General features: G+C 44.8%; 1 protein-coding gene across 20 annotated transcripts in view; it reads right to left on the bottom strand.

Moving 5' to 3' along the window:
• The window catches only part of LOC114453318 (NLR family CARD domain-containing protein 3-like), a 444,189-nt gene that overhangs the window by 328,318 nt on the left and 88,270 nt on the right, over positions 1 to 27,601 (bottom strand). For 2 of the 20 annotated variants that reach the window (XM_028433144.1, XM_028433146.1), the window contains exons 1-3: positions 21,471 to 21,765; positions 19,316 to 19,526; positions 17,703 to 17,801 (exon numbers count right to left, since the gene is read on the bottom strand). The exons of 13 other annotated variants lie outside the window; for them this stretch is intronic. In XM_028433144.1, coding sequence (XP_028288945.1) covers positions 17,703 to 17,801; positions 19,316 to 19,446 — 230 coding nt within the window. In that variant the 5' untranslated portion in view covers positions 19,447 to 19,526; positions 21,471 to 21,765. Of the gene's footprint in view, positions 1 to 17,702; positions 17,802 to 19,315; positions 19,527 to 20,811; positions 20,937 to 21,470; positions 21,767 to 27,601 lie in introns of those variants that run through there. 5 more of the 20 variants (XM_028433179.1, XM_028433180.1, XM_028433143.1 and 2 more) reach the window with 4 other exon arrangements.

Genomic DNA, 27,601 nt, shown 5'->3' with positions numbered 1-27,601 from the left:
GACGGAGCAGAGAGAGCTCCACCTTTACTGAGACACAGTCTGACTGCTGCCAGAGACCATCTGAGGAGGAGGAAGATGATGATGATGATGATGATGATGATGATGAGGATGGTGATGATGATGATGATCTCCCTGTGTGGATCATCAGGACACACTCCGTCCTCTTCATAACCTGTAGAGAGAATGAGTGTGGAGGTGAGTGAGTGTGGACAGAGACTCCCTCCATCAGCAGCATCATCCAGTATAAAGAGCAGCAGGACTTCAGTCCTGTTCAGAGCAGCAGGACTTCAGTCCTGTTCAGAGCAGCAGTGCAGCAGCTGCTTCCTTCCAGCTCTCATGTTAACGTGTTGGAGTGAACACACTGAGCTCCGAGCTCACAGAGCTGCAGACTTTTAGCATCAAGTCTGTGTCCTCTGCAGGTTTCACTCACAGTGGAGACAGACTGCTGAGTCATCAACACAGACTTTACTGAGGACGTCCTGCTGTCCCATTTAAAGACAGAGTCTCTGTGTGCTGCTCATCTGTCTCTGACAGAGAGACATGGAGGTCACCATTCTCACAGCATCACTGAGGAAAGCAGCCAATCAGAAGGCAGCAGCTTCACAGGAAACACTGGATCTGTGATACTGACTGTGTTTAGGACAAAACAGCTGAAAGCAGCACAGACTGACTCCACCCCTCTACTGACCTCACAGTCTGCAGGCTGCAGTCTGGACTCTGCACAAGATCCAGCAGCTGCTTCATAACAGATGAAATGATTGATAATCAATCAGATGAGTTTCAATGATCAGATGAACATTATTGTGTCCAAACAGCCTTTAAGGTTAACTGACTTTAACAGCTATCAGAGGACATTTTTTACAGTTTCTGTAACAAAAAGACTGAATTTAGGAATTTAGGATGATTCTATTTATACGTCCACACAAACCCCTGTTGAACTTAGTAATATTTTACAAGTCGAACTGAGACGAATTGAAAATTGGATGAGGGACATAAAATGGTGATTAATGCAGGGAAAAGTAAATGTATGGTGTTGGGATCCAGGTCTCTGGTAAAGATCCACCTGTGCTGGGTCTGACTGGGGGGTGCTGTAATAGAACAGGTCACTGAGGTAAAGCTACTCGGTGTGACTGGTGACAGTTTGTTGAATTGGAATAGTCATATAAATCAAACATTATTGAGTCTGGAGGTGTCAAGCACTGTAGAAAATGTATTCCAAATCCAGTGATGAGAACACCAGTAGAATCATTAGTTTGATCACATTTAGATTATTGTTCAATCATTTGGTCAAGTACAACTGAAATGAACTGAAGCAAAGTGCAAGTTGCTCAAATAAAGCAGCTGGTGTAGTTTTAAGCTGCCCTTTCAGGACTAGTGTTAGAGAACTGAATACCAGCTAGTTTGGCTAAGTGGAAACGGTAGGATTCATTATTCTGTTATTAACTTTATTAGAAAAACTGTTATTACAAAAATGACAAAAATACTTTACAGCAGACTGTTGAATGGTCGAAGGGGAAAAACTATGGAACTTATGAACCCTATAGTAGCATAACTGTAACTGTGATAAGGAATAATGTAGAGCTGCTGTTTCACTGTTTTAGTTTTTAGTACGTTGCTGTACTGTCATGTAGGAATGTGTGCACTCCATTTTGTCTGTATAACGTATTGTTTTATGTTAAGAATACTTTTTGAAGTCTACAGACCCCAGGAAGAAGAGCTACTGCTTTGGCAGCAGTTAATGGGGATCTTACTAAACTAGACTGGATTTAGGTCAAGAACAGAAACCAGTCTTAGCTCTGGCTAACAGGGGACTCTGTGTCTGAGTGCATGAAGCAGGATCATGTTGGACAGTAGGGTCGGGTGGTTTCAGCTAAATCTTCCTGAGTGCTTGCCTGGTCCCGTCTCCACTGTGCCTGCATAGAGAGGGGGGTGTCTGCACAGAGCCCCATCAAAACAGCTGCTGTAGCCTACAATTCACTGCAGGTAAAGTGCATTATAAACTCTCTCTCTCTCTCGTATTAAAAATGATACCATCACTACCTGTGTGCCCCGCTGGTATACCTTAATGCAGGGGTGGCCAAACTTTTTTCGGGGAGGGCCAGATTCAATAATGCGAAACTCTCCAAGGGCCAACAGTCCTCGATGTCATTATTTTAAACAATAAAAACTGTGTATGCTGTTTTGTAATATGTTACATCTTACACAGCAAACAAAATAACATCTTAGCATTCAGATGAACAGATCAGAACATGTTATCTGAATTTACAGCATAAATTTAAAACTTTCAGAAACTGTGTGGTTGTGATAACAGAGCAACAAGTTATTGACTCTACTGTGAAGGTGAGATCTGATCATATGTGGCAGGTCTGGTTTAGGAGCAGACATCAGTAAAATGACCAGGTGGGAGTCATTTAGTGCTGATCTCAAAGGGTCTGTAATTTAATGTTTACACAGGTTTGCAGTGCATGGCAACGAGACGTAAAAACGTGATGACGTGCCTTACGACAGATGCGTACTGAATGACGGAGTCAGTTTGAGAGAAGTGCCGCGTCTCTGTACAGCTGACAGTCTAACAACAGAGAACGTTAACAAGCAAAGACGGACTGCTCTGCTGCTCCAGTAAAACATCACAGTTTATCACAGACAGTCTGCTCACACGGCACAAACTAATTCATGGTTTACAAATGTTCGCATTTCTGGAGAGTTGCTTTTATCCAGCTGCCGGTAAAAAGGCCCGAGGTCAGGATGCAGCCTCCCCGTGCAGCAGGGAGCAATGAGCGTCCCCCTCCCTCTCCATCATGTTGCTTTAACTTCTCTAAGCCCCCCAGTACTCCGGCACATTCCCCAGAGAGGGACGCTCAATGCTGCACGGGGAGGTTGCTCTCTGGCCGGGCAGCACGCTCCCATGCACCCCGTCCATGAATTCTAATAGGGCTACTATACAACAACTAATAATAAAAATATTTCGTGCGCACGTTATACATAATTCGTGGCCACAATTTATTTCTTTTTGACCATGTCACAGAGGGGCTCCTAGTTTTGGAGAACTTCACTTGTACAGACGCTCTCTGATAGCAGGTTGTATGCAGAAGCATGTTTAGTCTCGTAGTGAATTGTGTCGAAGTGCTGAACCGGTGTTTTGCACCTTCGGAGCCCTCTACGTAGCTGGAACCAACAACCAAGCCCTGCAGCACCGCGTGACGCACCATGATGCAGACAGAGAGAGACAATGTTCTGCTCGGAGAATCATGCAAACATTACACAATGAGTTAAAAACAAAAACAAGAATTGCCTGTTGATTTTGTATGATTTACTCTGTTTGGCTGGCGGGCCAAAAATAACCCATATTAAGATAGAAGCCGCGGGCCATAGAAAATCCGACCGCGGGGACGTAGTTTGGACACCCCTGCCTTAATACCTTAATACCGCCCAACCCAACTGGACAGGAAGTAAAGTTCAGCTCTCTTTCCTGTCATGTGTGCAGCCTTTGGAGGCCTCAGCTCCAGGGCACAGAAACTATCTCTGACATGTAAACCAGAGGAAGTGAGTGAGCACAATAACAAAAGACATTCACTGACTGGAAGGAGCAGAAACGACTGGTTACATGATCCTTGAAGAACAACACATAATCTGAACTGTATGTACACTAACATGTACGACACACTCATTCATATGCAGCATAAGAAGATTCATATTACTGTATTACAATATGGACCAAAGCTTTATGGATGGAAGCTCTGTGAGTTTTACAACAGTATCAGACAGAGAACTGACCTCAGAGTCTGCAGTCTGCAATCTGGACTCTGCAGAAAACCACACTGCTGCTTCACTCCTGAATCCTGCAGCTTGTTTCCACTCAGGTCCAGCTCTGTCAGATGGGAGGGGTTGGACTTCAGAGCTGAGGCCAGAGAAGCACAGCTGATCTCTGACAGACTGCAGCACCTCAACCTGAATAAAGAATAACAGATGAAATGATTGATAATCAATCAGATGAGTTTCAATGATCAGATGAACATTATTGTGTCCAAACAGCCTTTAAGGTTAACTGACTTTAAACAGAGGACATTTTCTACATATTAACAAACACTTGTTTTTATGAAAGCAGAGTACATTTAAAACAGGAGCACCAAAAACATGAACAAAAGAACATTTACAGCTTTATGAACAGAAGCTCTGTGAGGATTTAAATTAGACATATAACAGTATCAGACAGAGAACTGACCCCAGAGTCTGCAGTCTGCAATCTGGACTCTGCAGAAAACCACACAGCTGCTTCACTCCTGAATACTGCAGGTTGTTGTTTCCACTCAGGTCCAGATGTGTCAGATGGGAGGGGTTGGACTTCAGAGCTGAGGCCAGAGAAGCACAGCTGATCTCTGACAGACAGCAGTCCTCCAATCTGAATAAAGAATAACAGATGAAATGATTGATAATCAATCAGATGAGTTTCAATGATCAGATGAACATTATTGTGTCCAAAGAGCCTTTAAGGTTAACTGACTTTAACAGCTTTCATTATTTTAAACAATAAAAACTGTGTATGCTGTTTTGTAATATGTTATATCTTACACAGCAAACAAAATAACATCTTAGCATTCAGATGAACAGATCAGAACATGTTATCTGAATTTACAGCATAAATTTAAAACATTCAGAAACTGTGTGGTTGTGATAACAGAGCAACAAGTTATTGACTCTACTGTGAAGGTGAGATCTGATCATATGTGGCAGGTCTGGTTTAGGAGCAGCAGACATCAGTAAAATGTCAGGTAGACCAGGTGGGAGTCATTTAGTGCTGATCTCAAAGGGTCTGTAATTTAATGTTTACACAGGTTTGCAGTGCATGGCAACGAGACGTAAAAACGTGATGACGTGCCTTACGACAGATGCGTACTGAATGACGGAGTCTTTTTGAGAGAAGTGCCGCGTCTCTGTACAGCTGACAGTTTAACAACAGAGAACGTTAACAAGCAAAGACGGACTGCTCTGCTGCTCCAGTAAAACATCACAGTTTATCACAGACAGTCTGCTCACACGACACAAACTAATTCATGGTTTACAAATGTTCGCATTTCTGGAGAGTTGCTTTTATCCAGCCGCCGGTAAAAAGGCCCGAGGTCAGGATGCAGCCTCCCCGTGCAGCAGGGAGCAATGAGCGTCCCTCTCCATCATGTTGCTTTAACTTCTCTAATCGCTCCCTGCTGTCCGGCGCGGGTAGCAGGGAGCGATGGAACAGGGAGAGGGACGCTCCGCTCCACTCCCCTGCGCTCCTGGAGCCCCCAGTACTCCGGCACGTTCCCCAGAGAGGGACGCTCATTGCTGCACGGGGAGGTTGCTCTCTGGCCGGGCAGCACGCTCCCATGCACCCCGTCCATGAATTCTAATAGGGCTACTATACAACAACTAATAATAAAAATATTTCGTGCGCACGTTATACATAATTCGTGGCCACAATTTATTTCTTTTTGACCATGTCACAGAGGGGCTCCTAGTTTTGGAGAACTTCACTTGTACAGACGCTCTCTGATAGCAGGTTGTATGCAGAAGCATGTTTAGTCTCGTAGTGAATTGTGTCGAAGTGCTGAACCGGTGTTTTGCACCTTCGGAGCCCTCTACGTAGCTGGAACCAACAACCAAGCCCTGCAGCACCGCGTGACGCACCATGATGCAGACAGAGAGAGACAATGTTCTGCTCAGAGAATCATGCAAACATTACACAATGAGTTAAAAACAAAAACAAGAAATGCCTGTTGATTTTGTATGATTTACTCTGTTTGGCTGGCGGGCCAAAAATAACACATATTAAGATAGAAGCCGCGGGCCATAGAAAATCCGACCGCGGGGACGTAGTTTGGACACCCCTGCCTTAATACCTTAATATGGCCCAACCCAACTGGACAGGAAGTAAAGTTCAGCTCTCTTTCCTGTCATGTGTGCAGCCTTTGGAGGCCTCAGCTCCAGGGCACAGAAACTATCTCTGACATGTAAACCAGAGGAAGTGAGTGAGCACAATAACAAAAGACATTCACTGACTGGAAGGAGCAGAAACGACTGGTTACATGATCCTTGAAGAACAACACATAATCTGAACTGTATGTACACTAACATGTACGACACACTCATTCATATGCAGCATAAGAAGATTCATATTACTGTATTACAATATGGACCAAAGCTTCATGGATGGAAGCTCTGTGAGTTTTACAACAGTATCAGACAGAGAACTGACCTCAGAGTCTGCAGTCTGCAATCTGGACTCTGCAGAAAACCACACAGCTGCTCCACTCCTGAATCCTGCAGGTTGAAGTTTCCACTCAGGTCCAGCTCTGTCAGATGGGAGGGGTTGGACTTCAGAGCTGAGGCCAGAGAAGCACAGCTGATCTCTGACAGACTGCATCTCCCCAATCTGAATAAAGAATAACAGATGAAATGATTGATAATCAATCAGATGAGTTTCAATGATCAGATGAACATCATTGTGTCCAAACAGCCTTTAAGGTTAACTGACTTTAACAGCTATCAGAGGACATTTTTTACAGTTTCTGTAACAAACAGACTGAATTTAGGAATTTAGGATGATTCTATTTATACGTCCACACAAACCCCTGTTGAACTTAGTAATATTTTACAAGTCGAACTGAGACGAATTGAAAATTGGATGAGGGACATAAAATGGTGATTAATGCAGGGAAAAGTAAATGTATGGTGTTGGGATCCAGGTCTCTGGTAAAGATCCACCTGTGTTGGGTCTGACTGGGGGGTGCTGTAATAGAACAGGTCACTGAGGTAAAGCTACTCGGTGTGACTGGTGACAGTTTGTTGAATTGGAATAGTCATATAAATCAAACATTATTGAGTCTGGAGGTGTCAAGCACTGTAGAAAATGTATTCCAAATCCAGTGATGAGAACACCAGTAGAATCATTAGTTTGATCACATTTAGATTATTGTTCAATCATTTGGTCAAGTACAACTGAAATGAACTGAAGCAAAGTGCAAGTTGCTCAAATAAAGCAGCTGGTGTAGTTTTAAGCTGCCCTTTCAGGACTAGTGTTAGAGAACTGAATACCAGCTAGTTTGGCTAAGTGGAAACGGTAGGATTCATTATTCTGTTATTAACTTTATTAGAAACACTGTTATTACAAAAATGCCAAAAATACTTTACAGCAGACTGTTGAATGGTTGAAGGGGAAAAACTATGGAACTTATGAACCCTATAGTAGCACAACTGTAACTGTGATAAGGAATAATGTAGAGCTGCTGTTTCACTGCTTTAGTTTTTAGTACGTTGCTGTACTGTCATGTAGGAATGTGTGCACTCCATTTTGTCTGTATAACGTATTGTTTTATGTTAAGAATACTTTTTGAAGTCTACAGACCCCAGGAAGAAGAGCTACTGCTTTGGCAGCAGTTCATGGGGATCTTACTAAACTAGACTGGATTTAGGTCAAGAACAGAAACCAGTCTTAGCTCTGGCTAACAGGGGACTCTGTGTCTGAGTGCATGAAGCAGGATCATGTTGGACAGTAGGGTCGGGCGGTTTCAGCTAAATCTTCCTGAGTGCTTGCCTGGTCCCGTCTCCACTGTGCCTGCATAGAGAGGGGGGTGTCTGCACAGAGCCCCATCAAAACAGCTGCTGTAGCCTACAATTCACTGCAGGTAAAGTGCATTATAAACTCTCTCTCTCTCTCGTATTAAAAATGATACCATCACTACCTGTGTGTCCCGCTGGTATACCTTAATGCAGGGGTGGCCAAACTTTTTTCGGGGAGGGCCAGATTCAATAATGCGAAACTCTCCGAGGGCCAACAGTCCTCGATGTCATTATTTTAAACAATAAAAACTGTGTATGCTGTTTTGTAATATGTTACATCTTACACAGCAAACAAAATAACATCTTAGCATTCAGATGAACAGATCAGAACATGTTATCTGAATTTACAGCATAAATTTAAAACATTCAGAAACTGTGTGGTTGTGATAACAGAGCAACAAGTTATTGACTCTACTGTGCAGGTGAGATCTGATCATATGTGGCAGGTCTGGTTTAGGAGCAGACATCAGTAAAATGTCAGGTAGACCAGGTGGGAGTCATTTAGTGCTGATCTCAAAGGGTCTGGTAATTTAATGTTTACACAGGTTTGCAGTGCATGGCAACGAGACGTAAAAACGTGATGACGTGCCTTACGACAGATGCGTACTGAATGACGGAGTCTTTTTGAGAGAAGTGCCGCGTCTCTGTACAGCTGACAGTCTAACAACAGAGAACGTTAACAAGCAAAGACGGACTGCTCTGCTGCTCCAGTAAAACATCACAGTTTATCACAGACAGTCTGCTCACACGGCACAAACTAATTCATGGTTTACAAATGTTCGCATTTCTGGAGAGTTGCTTTTATCCAGCTGCCGGTAAAAAGGCCCGAGGTCAGGATGCAGCCTCCCCGTGCAGCAGGGAGCAATGAGCGTCCCCCTCCCTCTCCATCATGTTGCTTTAACTTCTCTAAGCCCCCCAGTACTCCGGCACATTCCCCAGAGAGGGACGCTCAATGCTGCACGGGGAGGCTGCTCTCTGGCCAGGCAGCACGCTCCCATGCACCCCGTCCATGAATTCTAATAGGGCTACTATACAACAACTAATAATAACAATATTTCGTGCGCACGTTATACATAATTCGTGGCCACAATTTATTTCTTTTTGACCATGTCACAGAGGGGCTCCTAGTTTTGGAGAACTTCACTTGTACAGACGCTCTCTGATAGCAGGTTGTATGCAGAAGCGTGTTTAGTCTCGTAGTGAATTGTGTCGAAGTGCTGAACCGGTGTTTTGCACCTTCGGAGCCCTCTACGTAGCTGGAACCAACAACCAAGCCCTGCAGCACCGCGTGACGCACCACGATGCAGACAGAGAGAGATAATGTTCTGCTCAGAGAATCATGCAAACATTACACAATGAGTTAAAAACAAAAACAAGAAATGCCTGTTGATTTTGTATGATTTACTCTGTTTGGCTGGCGGGCCAAAAATAACACATTTTAAGATAGAAGCCGCGGGCCATAGAAAATCCGACCGCGGGGACGTAGTTTGGACACCCCTGCCTTAATACCTTAATACGGCCCAACCCTACTGGACAGGAAGTAAAGTTCAGCTCTCTTTCCTGTCATGTGTGCAGCCTTTGGAGGCCTCAGCTCCAGGGCACAGAAACTATCTCTGACATGTAAACCAGAGGAAGTGAGTGAGCACAATAACAAAAGACATTCACTGACTGGAAGGAGCAGAAACGACTGGTTACATGATCCTTGAAGAACAACACATAATCTGAACTGTATGTACACTAACATGTACGACACACTCATTCATATGCAGCATAAGAAGATTCATATTACTGTATTACAATATGGACCAAAGCTTCATGGATGGAAGCTCTGTGAGTTTTACAACAGTATCAGACAGAGAACTGACCTCAGAGTCTGCAGTCTGCAATCTGGACTCTGCAGAAAACCACACAGCTGCTCCACTCCTGAATCCTGCAGGTTGATGTTGTAGCTCAGGTCCAGCTCTGTCAGATGGGAGGGGTTGGACTTCAGAGCTGAGGCCAGAGAAGCACAGCTGATCTCTGACAGCCTGCAGAGCCTCAATCTGAATAAAGAATAACAGATGAAATGATTGATAATCAATCAGATGAGTTTCAATGATCAGATGAACATTATTGTGTCCAAACAGCCTTTAAGGTTAACTGACTTTAAACAGAGGACATTTTCTACAGTTTCTGTAACAAACAGACTGAATTTAGGAATTTAGGATGATTCTATTTATACGTCCACACAAACCCCTGTTGAACTTTGTAATATTTTACAAGTCGAACTGAGACGAATTGAAAATTGGATTAGGGACATAAAATGGTGATTAATGCAGGGAAAAGTAAATGTATGGTGTTGGGATCCAGGTCTCTGGTAAAGATCCACCTGTGTTGGGTCTGACTGGGGGGTGCTGTAATAGAACAGGTCACTGAGGTAAAGCTACTCGGTGTGACTGGTGACAGTTTGTTGAATTGGAATAGTCATATAAATCAAACATTATTGAGTCTGGAGGTGTCAAGCACTGTAGAAAATGTATTCCAAATCCAGTGATGAGAACACCAGTAGAATCATTAGTTTGATCACATTTAGATTATTGTTCAATCATTTGGTCAAGTACAACTGAAATGAACTGAAGCAAAGTGCAAGTTGCTCAAATAAAGCAGCTGGTGTAGTTTTAAGCTGCCCTTTCAGGACTAGTGTTAGAGAACTGAATACCAGCTAGTTTGGCTAAGTGGAAACGGTAGGATTCATTATTCTGTTATTAACTTTATTAGAAAAACTGTTATTACAAAAATGACAAAAATACTTTACAGCAGACTGTTGAATGGTTGAAGGGGAAAAACTATGGAACTTATGAACCCTATAGTAGCACAACTGTAACTGTGATAAGGAATAATGTAGAGCTGCTGTTTCACTGTTTTAGTTTTTAGTACGTTGCTGTACTGTCATGTAGGAATGTGTGCACTCCATTTTGTCTGTATAACGTATTGTTTTATGTTAAGAATACTTTTTGAAGTCTACAGACCCCAGGAAGAAGAGCTACTGCTTTGGCAGCAGTTAATGGGGATCTTACTAAACTAGACTGGATTTAGGTCAAGAACAGAAACCAGTCTTAGCTCTGGCTAACAGGGGACTCTGTGTCTGAGTGCATGAAGCAGGATCATGTTGGACAGTAGGGTCGGGCGGTTTCAGCTAAATCTTCCTGAGTGCTTGCCTGGTCCCGTCTCCACTGTGCCTGCATAGAGAGGGGGGGTGTCTGCACAGAGCCCCATCAAAACAGCTGCTGTAGCCTACAATTCACTGCAGGTAAAGTGCATTATAAACTCTCTCTCTCTCTCGTATTAAAAATGATACCATCACTACCTGTGTGCCCCGCTGGTATACCTTAATGCAGGGGTGGCCAAACTTTTTTCGGGGAGGGCCAGATTCAATAATGCGAAACTCTCCGAGGGCCAACAGTCCTCGATGTCATTATTTTAAACAATAAAAACTGTGTATGCTGTTTTGTAATATGTTACATCTTACACAGCAAACAAAATAACATCTTAGCATTCAGATGACAGATCAGAACATGTTATCTGAATTTACAGCATAAATTTAAAACATTCAGAAACTGTGTGGTTGTGATAACAGAGCAACAAGTTATTGACTCTACTGTGCAGGTGAGATCTGATCATATGTGGCAGGTCTGGTTTAGGAGCAGACATCAGTAAAATGTCAGGTAGACTAGGTGGGAGTCATTTAGTGCTGATCTCAAAGGGTCTGTAATTTAATGTTTACACAGGTTTGCAGTGCATGGCAACGAGACGTAAAAACGTGATGACGTGCCTTACGACAGATGCGTACTGAATGACGGAGTCTTTTTGAGAGAAGTGCCGCGTCTCTGTACAGCTGACAGTCTAACAACAGAGAACGTTAACAAGCAAAGACGGACTGCTCTGCTGCTCCAGTAAAACATCACAGTTTATCACAGACAGTCTGCTCACACGGCACAAACTAATTCATGGTTTACAAATGTTCGCATTTCTGGAGAGTTGCTTTTATCCAGCTGCCGGTAAAAAGGCCCGAGGTCAGGATGCAGCCTCCCCGTGCAGCAGGGAGCAATGAGCGTCCCCCTCCCTCTCCATCATGTTGCTTTAACTTCTCTACTCGCTCCCTGCTGCCCGGCGCGGGTAGCAGGGAGCGATGGAACAGGGAGAGGGACGCTCCGCTCCACTCCCCTGCGCTCCTGGAGCCCCCAGTACTCCGGCACGTTCCCCAGAGAGGGACGCTCAATGCTGCACGGGGAGGTTGCTCTCTGGCCGGGCAGCACGCTCCCATGCACCCCGTCCATGAAGTCTAATAGGGCTACTATACTACAACTAATAATAACAATATTTCGTGCGCACGTTATACATAATTCGTGGCCACAATCTATTTCTTTTTGACCATGTCACAGAGGGGCTCCTAGTTTTGGAGAACTTCACTTGTACAGACGCTCTCTGATAGCAGGTTGTATGCAGAAGCATGTTTAGTCTCGTAGTGAATTGTGTCGAAGTGCTGAACCGGTGTTGTGCACCTTCGGAGCCCTCTGCGTAGCTGGAACCAACAACCAAGCCCTGCAGCACCGCGTGACGCACCACGATGCAGACAGAGAGAGACAATGTTCTGCTCAGAGAATCATGCAAACATTACACAATGAGTTAAAAACAAAAACAAGAAATGCCTGTTGATTTTGTATGATTTACTCTGTTTGGCTGGCGGGCCAAAAATAACACATTTTATGATAGAAGCCGCGGGCCATAGAAAATCCGACCGCGGGGACGTAGTTTGGACAGCCCTGCCTTAATACCTTAATACGGCCCAACCCAACTGGACAGGAAGTAAAGTTCAGCTCTCTTTCCTGTCATGTGTGCAGCCTTTGGAGGCCTCAGCTCCAGGGCACAGAAACTATCTCTGACATGTAAACCAGAGGAAGTGAGTGAGCACAATAACAAAAGACATTCACTGACTGGAAGGAACAGAAACGACTGGTTACATGATCCTTGAAGAACAACACATAATCTGAACTGTATGTACACTAACATGTACGACACACTCATTCATATGCAGCATAAGAAGATTCATATTACTGTATTACAATATGGACCAAAGCTTTATGGATGGAAGCTCTGTGAGTTTTACAACAGTATCAGACAGAGAACTGACCTCAGAGTCTGCAGTCTGCAATCTGGACTCTGCAGAAAACCACACAGCTGCTCCACTCCTGAATACTGCAGGTTGATGTTCCAGCTCAGGTCCAGATGTGTCAGATGGGAGGGGTTGGACTTCAGAGCTGAGGCCAGAGAAGCACAGCTGATCTCTGACAGACTGCAGCTCTCCAATCTGAATAAAGAATAACAGATGAAATGATTGATAATCAATCAGATGTGATCAGTTTCAATGATCAGGTCTACATGTGTGTGTCCTCATCAACATGTCAGCAACATTCACACCTGTTCATGTCAACACAGATCAATAACCTGCTGCTGACCTCAGTCATTACAGGATCAATATCAGATCACACATGTTGGAGCACAAACTGTTCATCATTTCATTCCAACCAATCAGAGAGCTTCTTACATGGACAGTTATCTTTGTCTGACTGTTTTCAGCAGAAATTGTCACAGACAGAATAAATGGAGGCTAGAAGAAGAAGCTGAATGACAGAAACCTCAACAGCTGAGGAAGAGGAGGCAGAAATGGAGACGATGAAGACATTTACACCATTTTAAACATCAAAATAAATTCTATTATTAATAATTAATTATTCTGTCAATCCTCTTATTTGTTCCACTGTGTAAACTTCCATCATTCATAATTCACTGATTCAATGATGTCCTCCATGTTCTTATGATGTTTGTGAAAACCTCTTTCATTGATTGATAGATTAATCCTTCGTGTTTGAACCCAAACTGGAAGCTGCTTCCACAGCTAAAGGCTCGTCCTCCATTCTACTGGGATGAATCCTAGGAACTACAAGTAAAGCTGCACTCTGAGATCTGACTGTTCTGTTAGGAACATACGGTTCTATCAGGTCCTGCAGAGATCATGGAGCTAGTCCATGAAGAGCCTTGTAGGTGAGGAGAAGGATCTTGAAGTGTGTTCTTGAGTCCACTGGGAGCCAGTGAAGAGAAGCTAGAACAGCAGAGATATGATCCCTTTGGCTGCTTCCTGTCAGAACTCTAGCTGCTGCTTCTGGATCAGCAGCAGCTGTTCATGCAGTGATGTGGACATCCTGACAATAGTGAGCTGCAGTAGTCCAGTCTAGAAGCAACAAAAGCCTGGAGGAGTTTTTCAGCATCACTCTGAGAGAGGATGCTCCTGATCTTAGTGATATTACAGAGGTGGAAGAAGGCGGTCTGAGAGACCTGTTTCATATGAGGGATAGACCACATGTCCTGATCAAAGAGAACTCTGAGGTTCCTCACAGTCGGACTGGAGGCCAAAGTGATGCCGACCAGAGAGAGAATGTTATCAGATAATCTAGATCTGAGATGTTTGGGCCAAAAACAATGAGCTCAGTTTGGTCTGAGTCTAACAGTGAAACGTTGGAGGTCATCCAGTCCTTTCATAGACAAACATGTTCATGTCTGTTTCTATAGAACATTTGATTGTACTTATATATTATTGAACATCTACAAGTGGTCCATCCACAGAAGCAGACTGAGGGGTTTGTTCTGTATCTGGTAACATTGGAGTCAGATTCTCAGCAGATTTCTTCACAGACAGAAAGAATGATCCCTGACACCAACGACTCTTTAATGAACCTGTGAACACCAGACTGGAGCTGATCTGTCATCAGACCACCGAGGACTGAGGAGACACCTGCTGATATGAAGGACCATGATGCTCCTTCATTTAAACTGTCTGTGCTCCCTGTTCTGCCTGTCAGTCCTGACAGGTGCTCTGTGCAGTCTGAGACAATCTGGACCTCCATTCTTCATAAACCTGATCATAAATAATAACAGAGAACTGACCTCAGAGTCTGCAGCCTGCAGTGAGGACTCTGCAGTCCAGAACACAGCTGCTTCACTCCTGAATCCTGTAGGTCGTTGCTGCTCAGGTCCAGTTCTGTCAGATGGGAGGGGTTGGACTTCAGAGCTGAGGCCACAACTTCCCAGTGAGTCTCTGAGAGTCCACAGCCAGAAAGTCTGTGATGACAGAAACATCAGAAAACATGTTATTATGAAAGAGGACACTTTATATGGACTTCATCTGAAGACAGATGGACACGTCCTGTTGGACATGTTGGTCTGCACATCAGTGGCTCAGCTCATCTGATCTGACTGTGTTTGACATGAATCAATAATCCTCATCAGACTGTTAATCTGTGCTGTAATCTGCAGATGAAAGCAGAGAACATGCAGTTCCATTCAGGCCTCCATGCTGTCCACAGTCTGTCAGTGAGATCTGACCCACGTCTGAGTCCACAGAGTCACCATGAGGACGTCTTCATCAGAGACACATTCTGAGTGTTCTTACTGAGCGGCTGCTGCAGCTACAGTTACACACCGATGTCAACAATGATCAGATTTGTATAGAAACACACAAACAGAAGATTAGAAACAACAAGAAAACTTCTTCATTCATTTAACAGCTTTAAACAGAAGCAGCTGAAAAATCCACGTTTTCACAGCTGAAGAACATCTGAGACAAAAACACAGCTGACATGTTGCAATGAACATGTGGACCTCTGAAGAACCACACAGTGTGGATCTGTGAAGACCTGAACCACTAATCTACACTGATTCACAATCATCATCACATCTGGACTCACCGAGCCTTCCTGCAGTTCCTCACAGCTGGAATCAGTCTCCATCGTCCCTGGTCTGTTGTGTTGTACTTCTCCAGGTCCAGCTCCTCCAGAACCTCCTCTGACATCTGCAGCATGTAGGCCAGAGCTGAACAGTGGATCTCAGAGAGGCTCTTCTCTGATCTGGTCTCTGACTGCAGGAACTCTTGGATCTCCTGATGGACTGAGAGGTCCTTCATCTCCATCAGACAGTGGAAGATGTTGATGCTTCTGTCAGGAGAGATTTTATCAGTGTTCATCTCCTTCAGGTTGTTGATAACTGTCTGGATGGTTCTTGAATTTTTCTTTTTCTGACCCAGCAGGCCCCCTAAGAGTCTCTGGTTGGACTGCAGAGAGAAGCCATGAAGGAAGCGAACAAACAGGTCCAGGTGGCCATTTTTACTTTGGAGGGATTTCTTCATGGCTCTCTTCAGGAAGTCATCCAGACATGAAATTTTTGGATCTTTCTTTTTATTTTGCTTTCTCCTGAGTAAAGACTCTGGCTTTGAGTCCAGCAGGAACCGTCTCAGCAGCTCGGTGTTCCCGTTGGTGTAACAGTGGAACATGTAGACTGCAGCCAGAAACTCCTGAACGCTCAGATGAACAAAGCAGTAGACTGTTTTCTGGAAGATAACACACTCTCTTTTGAAGATCTGTGTACAAACTCCTGAGAACACCGAGGCCTCTGTGACATCCAGACCACACTGCTCCAGGTCTTCTTGGTAGAACATGATGTTTCCTTTCTCCAGATGTTCAAAGGCCAGCCTCCCCAGCTTCAGAAGAACTTCCCTGTCAGCCTCCGTCAGCTCCTGAGGACTGGTCTCATGTCCCTCATGGTACTTGTGCTTCTTCCTGATGGTCTGGACCAGCAGGAAGTGTGAGTACATGTCAGTCAGGGTCTTGGGCAGCTCTCCTCTCTGCTCTGTAGTCAACATGTGCTCCAGAACTGTAGCAGTGATCCAGCAGAAGACTGGGACTGCACACATGATGTGGAGGCTCCTGGAGGTCTGGATGTGGGAGAGGATTCTGCTGGACAGCTCTTCATCACTGAACCTCCTCCTGAAGTACTCCTCCTTCTGGGCGTCAGTGAAGCCTCGTACTTCTGTCAGCCTGTCCACACACGCAGGAGGGATCTGATTGGCTGCTGCAGGGCGGGAAGTTATCCAGACCAGAGCCGAGGGAAGCAGGTTCCCCTGGATGAGGTTTGTGAGCAGCACGTGGACCGATGACTTCTGTGTGACATCAGACAGCCGCTGACTGCTGCTGAAGTCCAGAGAAAGTCTGCTTTCATCCAGGCCGTCAAAGATGAACAAAGGTTTACAGACAGCGAGCTGCTCTGCTGTGACCTTCTGTAATGTTGGATGGAAGACATGGAGCAGCGTCAGAAGACTGTGCTGCTCATCTCTGATCAAGTTCAGCTCCCTGAAGGAAAGCAGAACCACCACACTGACATCTTGGTTCTCTGAGCCCTCGGCCCAGTCCAGACTGAACTTCTGCACTGAGAAGGTTTTTCCAACGCCAGCAACGCCATTCGTCAGAACCACTCTGATGGCCGTCTGTTGGTCAGCTGAGGCTTTGAAGATGTCCTGGCACCTGATTGGAGTCTCATGGAGGGTCTCCATCTTGGAAGCTGTCTCCAGCTGCCTGACCTCATGTTGGGTCTGGACCTCTTCGCTCTGTCCCTCTGTGATGTAGAGCTCAGTGTAGACCCTGTTGAGGAGGGTTCCACTTCCTGGTTCATCAGTTCCTTCAGTCACATGTTCACATCTCCTCCTCAGACTGACCTTATGTTCCTCTAAAACCTGCTGCAGACCAACATCTGCTGAAAGACAAGGACCACAATGAGACATCTTTCATGTCTGTACAACACAACACAACCACAAGTCCAGTTTAAGAAAAGAGTCCCACAGCAGACACATGTCCAGTCTTACCTTGTCCTTGTCTTCGTTTTGATCTTGGCAGCTGCTCGTCCTCACAGACGTCGCTCCTCTTCCTCTTTCTGTGGAGACATGTCTTCATCAGTAAATTATTTCTAGTTGTTATTAAAACATCAGAAAGTGTCACTCTCAGAGAAACAGGAAGTCATGAACATGAATGAGCTGCTGTCTTTAACCACTGAGATCTTCCTGCAGGTTTCTGTGAACACACAGAGTCCATAGTGAAAGTCTCTCTGCTGCAGCTGAGACCAGATCAGATTCTAAATGAGGTCTGAATACTTTGAGTTCATCAGAATCATCATGTGGACATGAATGAAGACAAACTGCATCAGTGACATCATCACCGTCCATCAGGACACTATAGAAACTCTCTTACTGTGGATTGAAGGGTCCAGGTTCAGCACTGAAGTCTGGAGGTTCAAATCTGGAATGTCCACTCTTCATGGACTCACAGGTGGATCCTGGTCCTCTGTGTCTGCAAACACAAACTTTCCAAAGTCAGAGTAAAACCTAAGAAGATCAATCCAAACAGAATCAGATGAAACCTGTTTAGAAAGAAACCTTTGTGAAGAGCAGTTTGTTTTTATGAAGGAGAATAAAAACGGATTCAAATAATAATAAATCAGGTTTCATGTGAAGAAATGAGAGCTTTTATGTTGAAGCCTTAAAAGGAGTTTGTGTTGTCTCTGGGAGTTTAACTGGTTCAGAGTGGCAAGCTGTGGCTGAGTTCCTGTTAAAGAACCAAGGATGCAGATGTCCTGTTCATGGCTGATTTATTGACTGTGGTCTGTAATAACAACAAAGTAGAACTCATAATACATATATTCAGCACTCAAATATGTCCCATGAATCATAAAACACAAACAAATCCCCTCACACGAGGCTCACGGATTGTGCGTCTTAGCTAGTTAGCTCACCAACATAACAACATTAATTAGGTCAAGTCAGTTTTATCTTGTTTTACATAAGGTGCCAGATCATAGCAGAATCATTGAAGGTTACCTTTCCTACAGAACAGACAACACCTTGTTCTATTACTAAACAAACTGAATAGCTTCATGTTGTTTGTTTTATGTGCATGGAGGCATGTCATTTCTGTATATGCTTTACTGTCTTTACTGCTTTCTGTCTTCATGCAGGTTTACACCTCATGCTGCTGTCTGTGCACAGAGGCCCGGTGTACTCACACACACACAGACAGGTGTACTCACACACACACAGACAGGTGTACTCACATATACACACAGACAGGTGTACTCACACACACACAGACAGGTGTACTCACAGACACACACAGACACACACACACAGACACACACAGAGACACACACACACAGACAGGTGTGTGTACATACAGGTGAGCACAGTCCTATCAGCAGTTAGAGAGCGTGTGTTTTGTTCACCATTACTTGTGACATGCTAGTTGGATACACTGAACTCCACTGACTGCGCTAGGCTAAGCTAACGTTACTGGTGTCAGCATTATTCTTATTTGTGCCATTTAAATATGCTGTTTACATCCCGCTCTGTAAGCCATGGCGGGACGACTGGATGCTGGGTGCTGTGGGTCTCCTCTCTGCTCTGACTGCAGCTGCTGTGAGGCGGGGAGGAGCTCACAGCTGCACCTCCTGAACGCCCCATGCCGAACTAATGCTTAACTAAACAATACATGATATTAGCTACAAACTCCGGCTGGTTAGAACATCATTCATCTCACCTTCTGGCATCTACACACAGCAATAACCAGGGAGATACTCAGTGAGAAAGAAACTACAATCTCCCTCTGGAGAAACATCACAGCACAGAGTTTCTTCAGCAGGTGTGATGCCTTCAACAGCATCAGGACCACTATGATGCATTCAAGAACATTGGACATATGAAACTTCCAATGAAACTCAGCTCAACAAACAGTCACAGTGTGGCTTTCTAACAAGCCTCAGCTCCCAGCCCTCACTGATCCACATGTGGAGGCAGCAGCAGGTCTCTTACCTTGGACTGAAGGGTCCAGGTTCAGCACTGAAGTCTGGAGGATGATCTTTGGACCAGTCACTCTTCAGAGACTCACAGATGGATCCTTGTGGTCCTGCTCTGCCCTCCTCTTCCTCCGCACCACCATCCATCTTCAGTCAGTCTCAGGCCTGAACCAGGATCACTCAGAGACTGTAACAGTCAGCTTCTCTGCACTGAGCTGGTTTCTAACCTGTGAACAACAAACAGAGGAGCTGGGTTCAGCTGATCCAGGTTTCAGAGCTCACATTTAAAGAGAGATCAAAGGACTGAACATGTTCTCATGCAGATGTTCAGGAGGAAGGTTCTCCTTATGAGTCGGGTCCTGTTCAAGGTCTCTTCCTGACCCTGTTGGTCTTCAGGGGGTTCAGGCTCTGGGTCTGAGAACATTCCAGTACAGACTGCAGTGACACAGCTCGGTTTGGTAATAACTAAAAACATCCTCCAAAATGCAAATATTACCCCCACACTCAATGCTGTGAAAAGGTTTTTAACCATTGGTGGACTGGGACTGGTGATTCGTCTCTTCTAGGTCGTATTTTACTGTCTAAAGCTGAGGGTCTCTGAAGACTCATGAATCCTTGTCCTCCAAGCTTCACACCCCCAGAAGTTATAAGGTGATCTGCTCCATTAACTTTAATCTCATCCTGAAAAATAAAACACTACATTCACAGATCACAAGTAGGAAAACAGAGAACAGAGGGTTAAAAGCTTCAGACTTCAAATCCACTGTTGCTGCTTCCAGGGTCAGAGGGTTAAAGAATGTTTATCTATATGGTGCCATATTCCTCACAGGTTCTTGTAAAGGTCGGCGTTATAAAGGCTCAGGTTTGTGGTCTGTCATTCATCCATGTGTAAGTGCCACTGTGCTGATTAAGGGCAGTGAGAGGTCAGCTGGTCCATGCAGTGCCTTATTTGCACCATAGATGGCGCCATTCTTCCACCTACATCTGTGACGCACCTCACTTAGACTTCCTGTACAGACAGACTGGAGGCAGAGCCTGTGTTCTGTCAGGTCTGGTGCAGATCACTGAGACTCTCCTGGTCTAGTCGATCACCTTAAATCTGCTTCATTTAGCTCTGCATGAATAAGTCTGACATGTTTATTAATAACAGGCTGAACATCACTCAGCTGTTACTTCAGGCTGCTGGAAACACTCCAAATATCAGAGGGAGCTGAACCTCTGCTCCTCTGTAAACCTGTTTGTTTAAAGGGTTCATTTATATTCACCCTTGTGAAGTGAACGCCACTGTTCCTGTGCTGGCTGCTTTTACATGACTTTACTGCATGTGTTGAATCACTGAGAAGCTTCTGTGTCAATAAGAAGGTTTTTCTGACAGTTTATTTGTTGCTCAGGAAGTTTGTCACTTCACCTTCACTACATGGAAACATGAGTCATATCCATGTGCAGCCAGGCTGAACCTTTGTTCAACAAACAGATGAAAACAGGTCTGTGTCAGTGCAGTGACTACATTACCCATGAGTGTTTGCTGCAGGGCGGTGTTTAAACACAGAGGAAGTCGATCAATAACCTGTTGATCAGTTCTCGTCCTCAGCACAAACCATCAGTCAAAGGCTCTGCTCCTGCAGCTGTCTGCAGACCTATCGACCAATCAGAACACAGCGTCTGAACATCTGCCTCAGTGTCAGTGCAGTGACGTCACTGTGAGCGTCTCCCCCCCACAGTCTGTGAACTTTTCTGACTCCTGCTGATTATGAAGCTGTTTCCACACACAGGGACAGACGGACACTGATCACTGACACACTGCTCACACTCCTCCTCCTTCCTCCACCCGCTGCCCAGGCTCTTAGCGGGTTTAAAAGGGTTAATGTGAACAGACACTTTTCAATCTATGCTGTGAACGATGTTATTTTAGAAAACGAAGCAAACGTCGTGTTTCTAAACACCTGCTGTGTGTAAACGGCCTGAACCCGTCTGAAGGGTCCTGAGGCTTCGAGGCCTGGACTCACACAGGAGGCCTGGACTGCGCACTTCCTGACACACACAGACACACACACAACGAGACACACAGACACACAGCCAACACGAGCAGTCTGCTGTCCACGCTCACGCTGACAAACAACAACAACAACAACAACAACAACAGCTCTAAGAAACATGAAGTTTAAACTCACCGAGCCTCCGCCTTCAGCTCTCTGTCCGCTGCTCTTCACTCAAAATGGAGACTGAACAAAGTCACTTTCAGTTTCGATTCTTCCTCCATGTTGTGTAGTTCCAGGAAGAAGGAGCTCCGCCCACTGTACAGCGCTCACAGGCTGAGTTTGGACCACAGGTTCGGAGCAGCAGCGCCCTCATGACCAGAGTTACAAGGATCGATATATGGACAGTGTATCAGCAGAGTCACGTGACCGCTGATCGCTGCTCCTCTTTGATGTGACAGTGTGTGTACAGAGAGAGAGAGGGAGAGAGAGAGAGAGAGAGAGAGAGAGGGAGAGAGAGAGAGAGAGAGGGAGAGAGAGAGAGAGAGAGAGAGAGGGAGAGGGAGGGAGAGAGGGGGGGAGAGAGGAGAGGAGAGAGAGGGAGGGAGAGGGGGAGGGAGAGAGGGAGGGGGGGGGAGAGAGAGAGAGGGGGAGAGAGAGGGAGGGGGGGGAGGGAGAGAGAGAGAGAGAGAGGGGGGGGGGGGAGGGAGAGAGGGAGGGAGGGGGAGAGAGAGAGAGGAAGGGAGGAGGAGAGAGAGGGGGAGAGAGAGAGAGGGAGAGAGGGAGGGAGGGGGAGGAGGGGAGGGAGAGAGAGGGAGAGGAGAGAGAGAGAGGGGGAGAGAGAGAGAGGGAGGGAGGGGGAGAGAGAGAGAGGAAGGGAGGAGGAGAGAGAGAGAGAGGGGGAGAGAGAGGGAGGGGGGGGGGGGGAGGGGGACATGTTCGTGATGATTGATCATGTTCGGCAGGTTGAACACAGGTTGATGGTTCAACAGCAGCAACAGGAGACATGTTCATATTTATTCATCTTCCCTTTGGAGAGCTGTGAGCTTGTGTTGATGTTGTGTGTTTATTGTGACTGCAGGAAGCCACACACCAGGTGCAGCATCATCAATAAAGAGGCGATCGATCACAGCTCCAGCGTTCTGATCGATCTCCCTGGTGACCTCAGTGTTCTGGAGCCTCAGTGGATAAAGCTCTCCCAGCCATCAACACAGCCAGTGTGGGGAAGAACGCTTCAAAAAGTAATCTGTAATGGACTCCGTTACATTACTCAGTCTGAGTACTCTGAATACTTGGATTACTCACACATTGAACTACATTTGAAGTGACTGTATGCAGTGATCAGCCCTGCTGACTGCAGGGGGCGCCATGAAGCATGAAACATGTCCAGACTGCTCCGGCTGACTGCGTCACATCAGTGTTCTGTCAGAGGAGCAGGACGTGATGACGTCAGAGGGACGTTTAAACCACGCAGCCATTAAGCATCTTCATCCTCATCTTCACATCCTCAACCTCATCTTCATCTTCATCAGTCCGGCTGCTCTGTCCTCTCTGTCCACTGACATGAACCAAAAACTTTAGCTGTGATCAAAGATGCTGTATTGATGGTAAGAGCTCTCACTCCAACGACTATTCACCGTCACACACATGAACACAAGCTCACACTGAGCCGAGCGGTCAGAGTCAGACATCTGCTGTGAACAAGATCTTTGTTGTAGAAGAAGTGATGTTTATGTTTCCTCCAGCAGAGAACAGACACGTTAGAGTACTTCAACAGTGGAACTGTAATCCGATTACCACCTCTTTAGACTGTAACTGTAGTGGGATAGTTACTCAGATTTTGTATTCTGATTACATAACTGTGGCACTTGTAATCTGTTACTCCCCATCACTGCTCATGACACATGGGGGCAGCACGACCATCTGCTCCACTAAGAGCTTTCTACCATCAATCATCTCATTTTTGAATTTTTGAAAAATGTTGCATTTTTTAAAAAATGTATTATGAATAATCCACCAATCTGCAGCAGATATTTCACTGGATTATTGTTACAGAATTGTTTCAATTTTTCTCTGTCTTCGTCAGTTTGAAGATGTGACTGAGCAAACCACAGGCGAAAGACGCTTCATGTCTTACAAAGGTTTATTGGAAACACATGAAGAATTAGACACAGTTTAACACTGCACATGCATAATGTGGTCCAGTCTGTTCATCCAGTGGAAGCAGCCTCTGTTCCACCTGGTTCTACATCTGACTGTATTACAAAAGGTTTCCCCAAAGAACAGACCAGTGCTAATCATTAACATAACAAATCTGAACTGTTCATGTTTCAAACATCTGCTCAAATCAAGGCTGAATAAGCACTGACACATTAACCATAAAGTTATACATTCACAAAATATAACAAAATGATCTATATAATCATTGACAATTGAAATATGTATAGTAGGTAAAAAACCCAGCATTAGCTTTTTTGGGAAAATTCCCCCACGACCCCCTTCTACGGGCGATCACGGTGTTCCACTTGCAGTGAACAGAAAACAATGATTAAAGGAATAACTGAACAGATGCACTTTATCAGCATGAGAGTAAAGAGAAGGAAAATGGGGAAACCGACGGTGGTGACACAAGCCCTTCAGCTTACACGTCACATCACGGGATCCCTGAGGCTCCTTCAAAAAGTTCTCTTCCTCTTGGGTTCTCAGGAGCAGCGTTCAGCGTACACACCAGGAGATTCTCCGCTAACAGTCATGGTTTTTACATGCGGGTCAGATCCCTGGTCCTCAGCCAGTTAGGAGAAGCAGAATGTCTTCAGATCCAGATCCTCCTTCCCAGAACATGAAGTCATCATGGTCCTGAGGAGTGAAAGGCAACAGCAAGAATGATGAGGGATTGAAATGCATCAGGCAGCACAGACATAAATCATACAAACTACCTGTCTTATGGTCAGCCAGCAGTCCCAGTGTCCACATCTGGTCTGATCCCTGGTCCTCAGCCACAGCATGCAGTCATTATGAGAAGGGAGGCCGTCAGGCCCGAACATCTGAGCAGCTGTCCTGGAGGTCATCGTGGACCTGAGGACAGAAAAAACAGCAGCCAGCAAAGATCCCACAATAATCACATAAACAGCCACAAGGACTCCTTCAAGGGCCTGTATCAAAGAAAGCTGTTAACACATCTGAAGAAGTCAATAGAAGGTCTTTGTTAGAGTTCATACAGGAGGTAACACCTGCTTCCTCACTGGCTACAGCTTCTGTGGAGGAAACTTGTGTTAATCACATACATCAGATCAGGTTTAATTTCTGGACTGGCCTCCTTCTAGTCCTGGAGACTCATCTGGATGATGAACAGCTGATACCAACACTTGTTTCAGTCCACAGATCAGGTCCCTCTGAAAAAGGCAGCATGATGACCAGCTGCAGGAGACTCATGAGCAGCTCAGGCTGTTCAGGATTCTGTGAACTGTACTTTGACATAATAACACACAGTCTGAGGCTGTTGGGGTCAAAGGTTAATTCATTTTTACTTGTTTTTCAGTGTTCCATTTACTCTCCCAGACTCTGAAGGTGATACAAGGCTTTGAACCACATTCCATCAGCACCCTGTTTTCCAGACCCACCTTTTATTTTCAATAACCACTCGTTTGTATTTTCAGCAAATTCATTTTGCTTTGACCCATACTTCCTGACCAAACCCAAAACAGATTCAGAGACCTGATTTCATCACATTCAATGAACCCATGCAGTAAACCTTGTGCTTTAAACCACATTTTCAGACACCAGTTAGCGTATTAAGGAACTCGCCATTAATCAGTTTCCCTTTGAACCATATGTCATGCTTCCTTTGCTCCTCTTGTAGCAACAACCCAATACAGAACCATGAAAGACCTGATTTCATGACATTCAATGAACCCATCACACCTGGTTTGATTTCATCAGTTTTTGTTTTAAACCACATTCCATCAGCACCCTGTTTTTCAGACCAATAACCACTCGTTTGTATTTTCAGCAAATTCATTTTGCTTTGACCCATACTTCCTGACCAAACCCAAAAAACATTCACGCAAAGACCTGATTTCATCACATTCAATGAACCCATCACCGTGTTTGTACCTTTGAACATTTCCCATCATGCTTTAGTTTCTTACCCTTTGTGTTTTCATCACTTTGAACCATGTTTCACACTGTGTAACACAATGTAACACTTTTCATTTTCAATAACCTCAGTTCTGTCAAGAAATTCAACATTAATCATTTTTGTTTTAAACATGATTTCATTGCACAATTCAACAAACCCATCCAGACCTTAGAACCTCTGAACATCAGACATGTAGACGTTTTCTTGAATTACCTGGTTATTTCATTTTCAACAAGCACCTTTGCAAAGTTTCATGTTTATCCATTTGTGTGTCAGTTACTCACCGTCAGATGGCCAGCAGCAGGCACTCACACTGGTTATAGCAGCTTCATACAGACCCTCTTCCATGACAGTCACAGGCTGCAATGAATCCTTTCAAACAGTAATCAATGCAATTAAATTAATTCATATATAGTGAGTATGAAGAAAGGTGATGACAAGGGTTGAGGGAACTGCTCAGTGGATGGTGGTTTGAATTATGCCATATGTGTGCATACAAACCTTGATGGCCATCTGAAGCTGGCAGCTCTACTCATCCCTACACAGGATGAAGATCACTGACATCAATGACAAGAAGCTGCTCCTTCCTCATGCTTCCCCTGGGTCTTGGCAACTCCAACATCTGGTTCTTCTGTGTCTCTACCAAAAAGCTCACATTCTGACATTTTTCCTGTCTTTACTCAACTCACAGGCCAAAGTGGCTCCATATGTACATTAACATTACACAGTACAACATATTGTTAACTTTAGAGTCTTTTGTAAATCTGCTTTAATATAAGATTTGTTTAACTGTACATCTGCAATAACACCAACATGAAACTGCATTTGATGATGTAATGGGAAAGGCGACAAGAGTTACAAATGACGACTCATCCTGCCGGGTCCAAACGTCCCCCACACACCGTGGAGCTCCGGCGCCTCATCACCCCCCCTCACCTGTGGTAGAGAGAAAAGCCTGTTAAGATGTGAAGCTGGTGGAAACCAAAGCTTCTTCCTGCTAGTTAAACATACGTCAGTGCTTCTTACTTTGTGCAGCAGAGACGCTGCCAGCTCCACTTTGGAAAGACACCAACGTGACAACTGTAGCTGCATCTGATGGTTTAATGGGAAAGGGGACAATAAGAGTTACAAATGAAGAGGCACATGAACACAGACAACACCTAAACATCAAGCTGTGTGTGTCTGTTACTCACCACCTGTTGACCAGCAGCCGTCACTCACTGGTCATAGCATCCACTCACCCTCCCATGGTGGTCAACAGCCTGCAATGAATCCTCACACACTACAGGGATCAATGCATGTTATAAAGCTATAATGTGTGCATACAAACCTTGATGGTCATCTGAAGCTACTCACCCCTCCACAGGATCACAGCCACTGTCCGACAGTAAGAAGCTGCTCCTACTTCCTAGTGCTATCATCAGCCATTTTGTTTATGTTCAAATTTAGTTTAGACTAAAAGACCTTTAAGGATATCAAATCATAATCTATCAAGTCAGCAGTCCTTTTACAGGTCTGTGACACTGGGGAGCAAAAGTTTTCATTTTAAGGTCCCAGAATGATCAAAACAGGGTAAGAAAGTTAATTTAAACATTTAAAACAAGGAGTGACGATAAGACAGACATACACAGAGACAACAGAGACAAACATGAACATGCAATGACAGCAAAGCAGTGAGGACATCGTAGAACATGTTGCAGAATTAAAAACATTCCTGGTGTAGATACAGTTACTTCAACATGTCCTAATGTTTTCTACAGTCACTCTTACATTAAAACCTCCTGATCACACTCATGCATTCTACAAACAGGTGCAGCAACATTTCATACATGTTACATTTAAATGTACAGACATTTGCTGATGTTACAGATCATTGAACTCTTACAACAGATCTAACAGTTTGTCCTGTTCAAGTCATTCTGTCGATGAGCTGAAGGATGGAGGCTTCAGGCTGCTTCTGGATCCAGCTGATCTGTGCCAGTCTTCTTGTAGGAGCCTTCTTCATGCCTTCACTGCCACTCAAAATGGTTGAGAAATGTTCAAAATGAAATATCGCATCAAATTGATTCCATCGATCCATCTTCCAACCACTGATCCGGGGCCGGGTCACGGGGGCAGCGGTCTAAGCAGGGACACCCAGACTTCCCCCCTCGGCGGCGTTCCCAGGCCAGCGGAGCGACAGTCTCCA

This window comes from Parambassis ranga, chromosome 20 (genome assembly GCF_900634625.1).
Source record: "Parambassis ranga chromosome 20, fParRan2.1, whole genome shotgun sequence".
NCBI classification, from domain to species: domain Eukaryota; kingdom Metazoa; phylum Chordata; class Actinopteri; family Ambassidae; genus Parambassis; species Parambassis ranga.
Note: the sequence above shows the minus strand (reverse complement) of the source record. Positions and strands in the feature narration are given on the sequence as shown.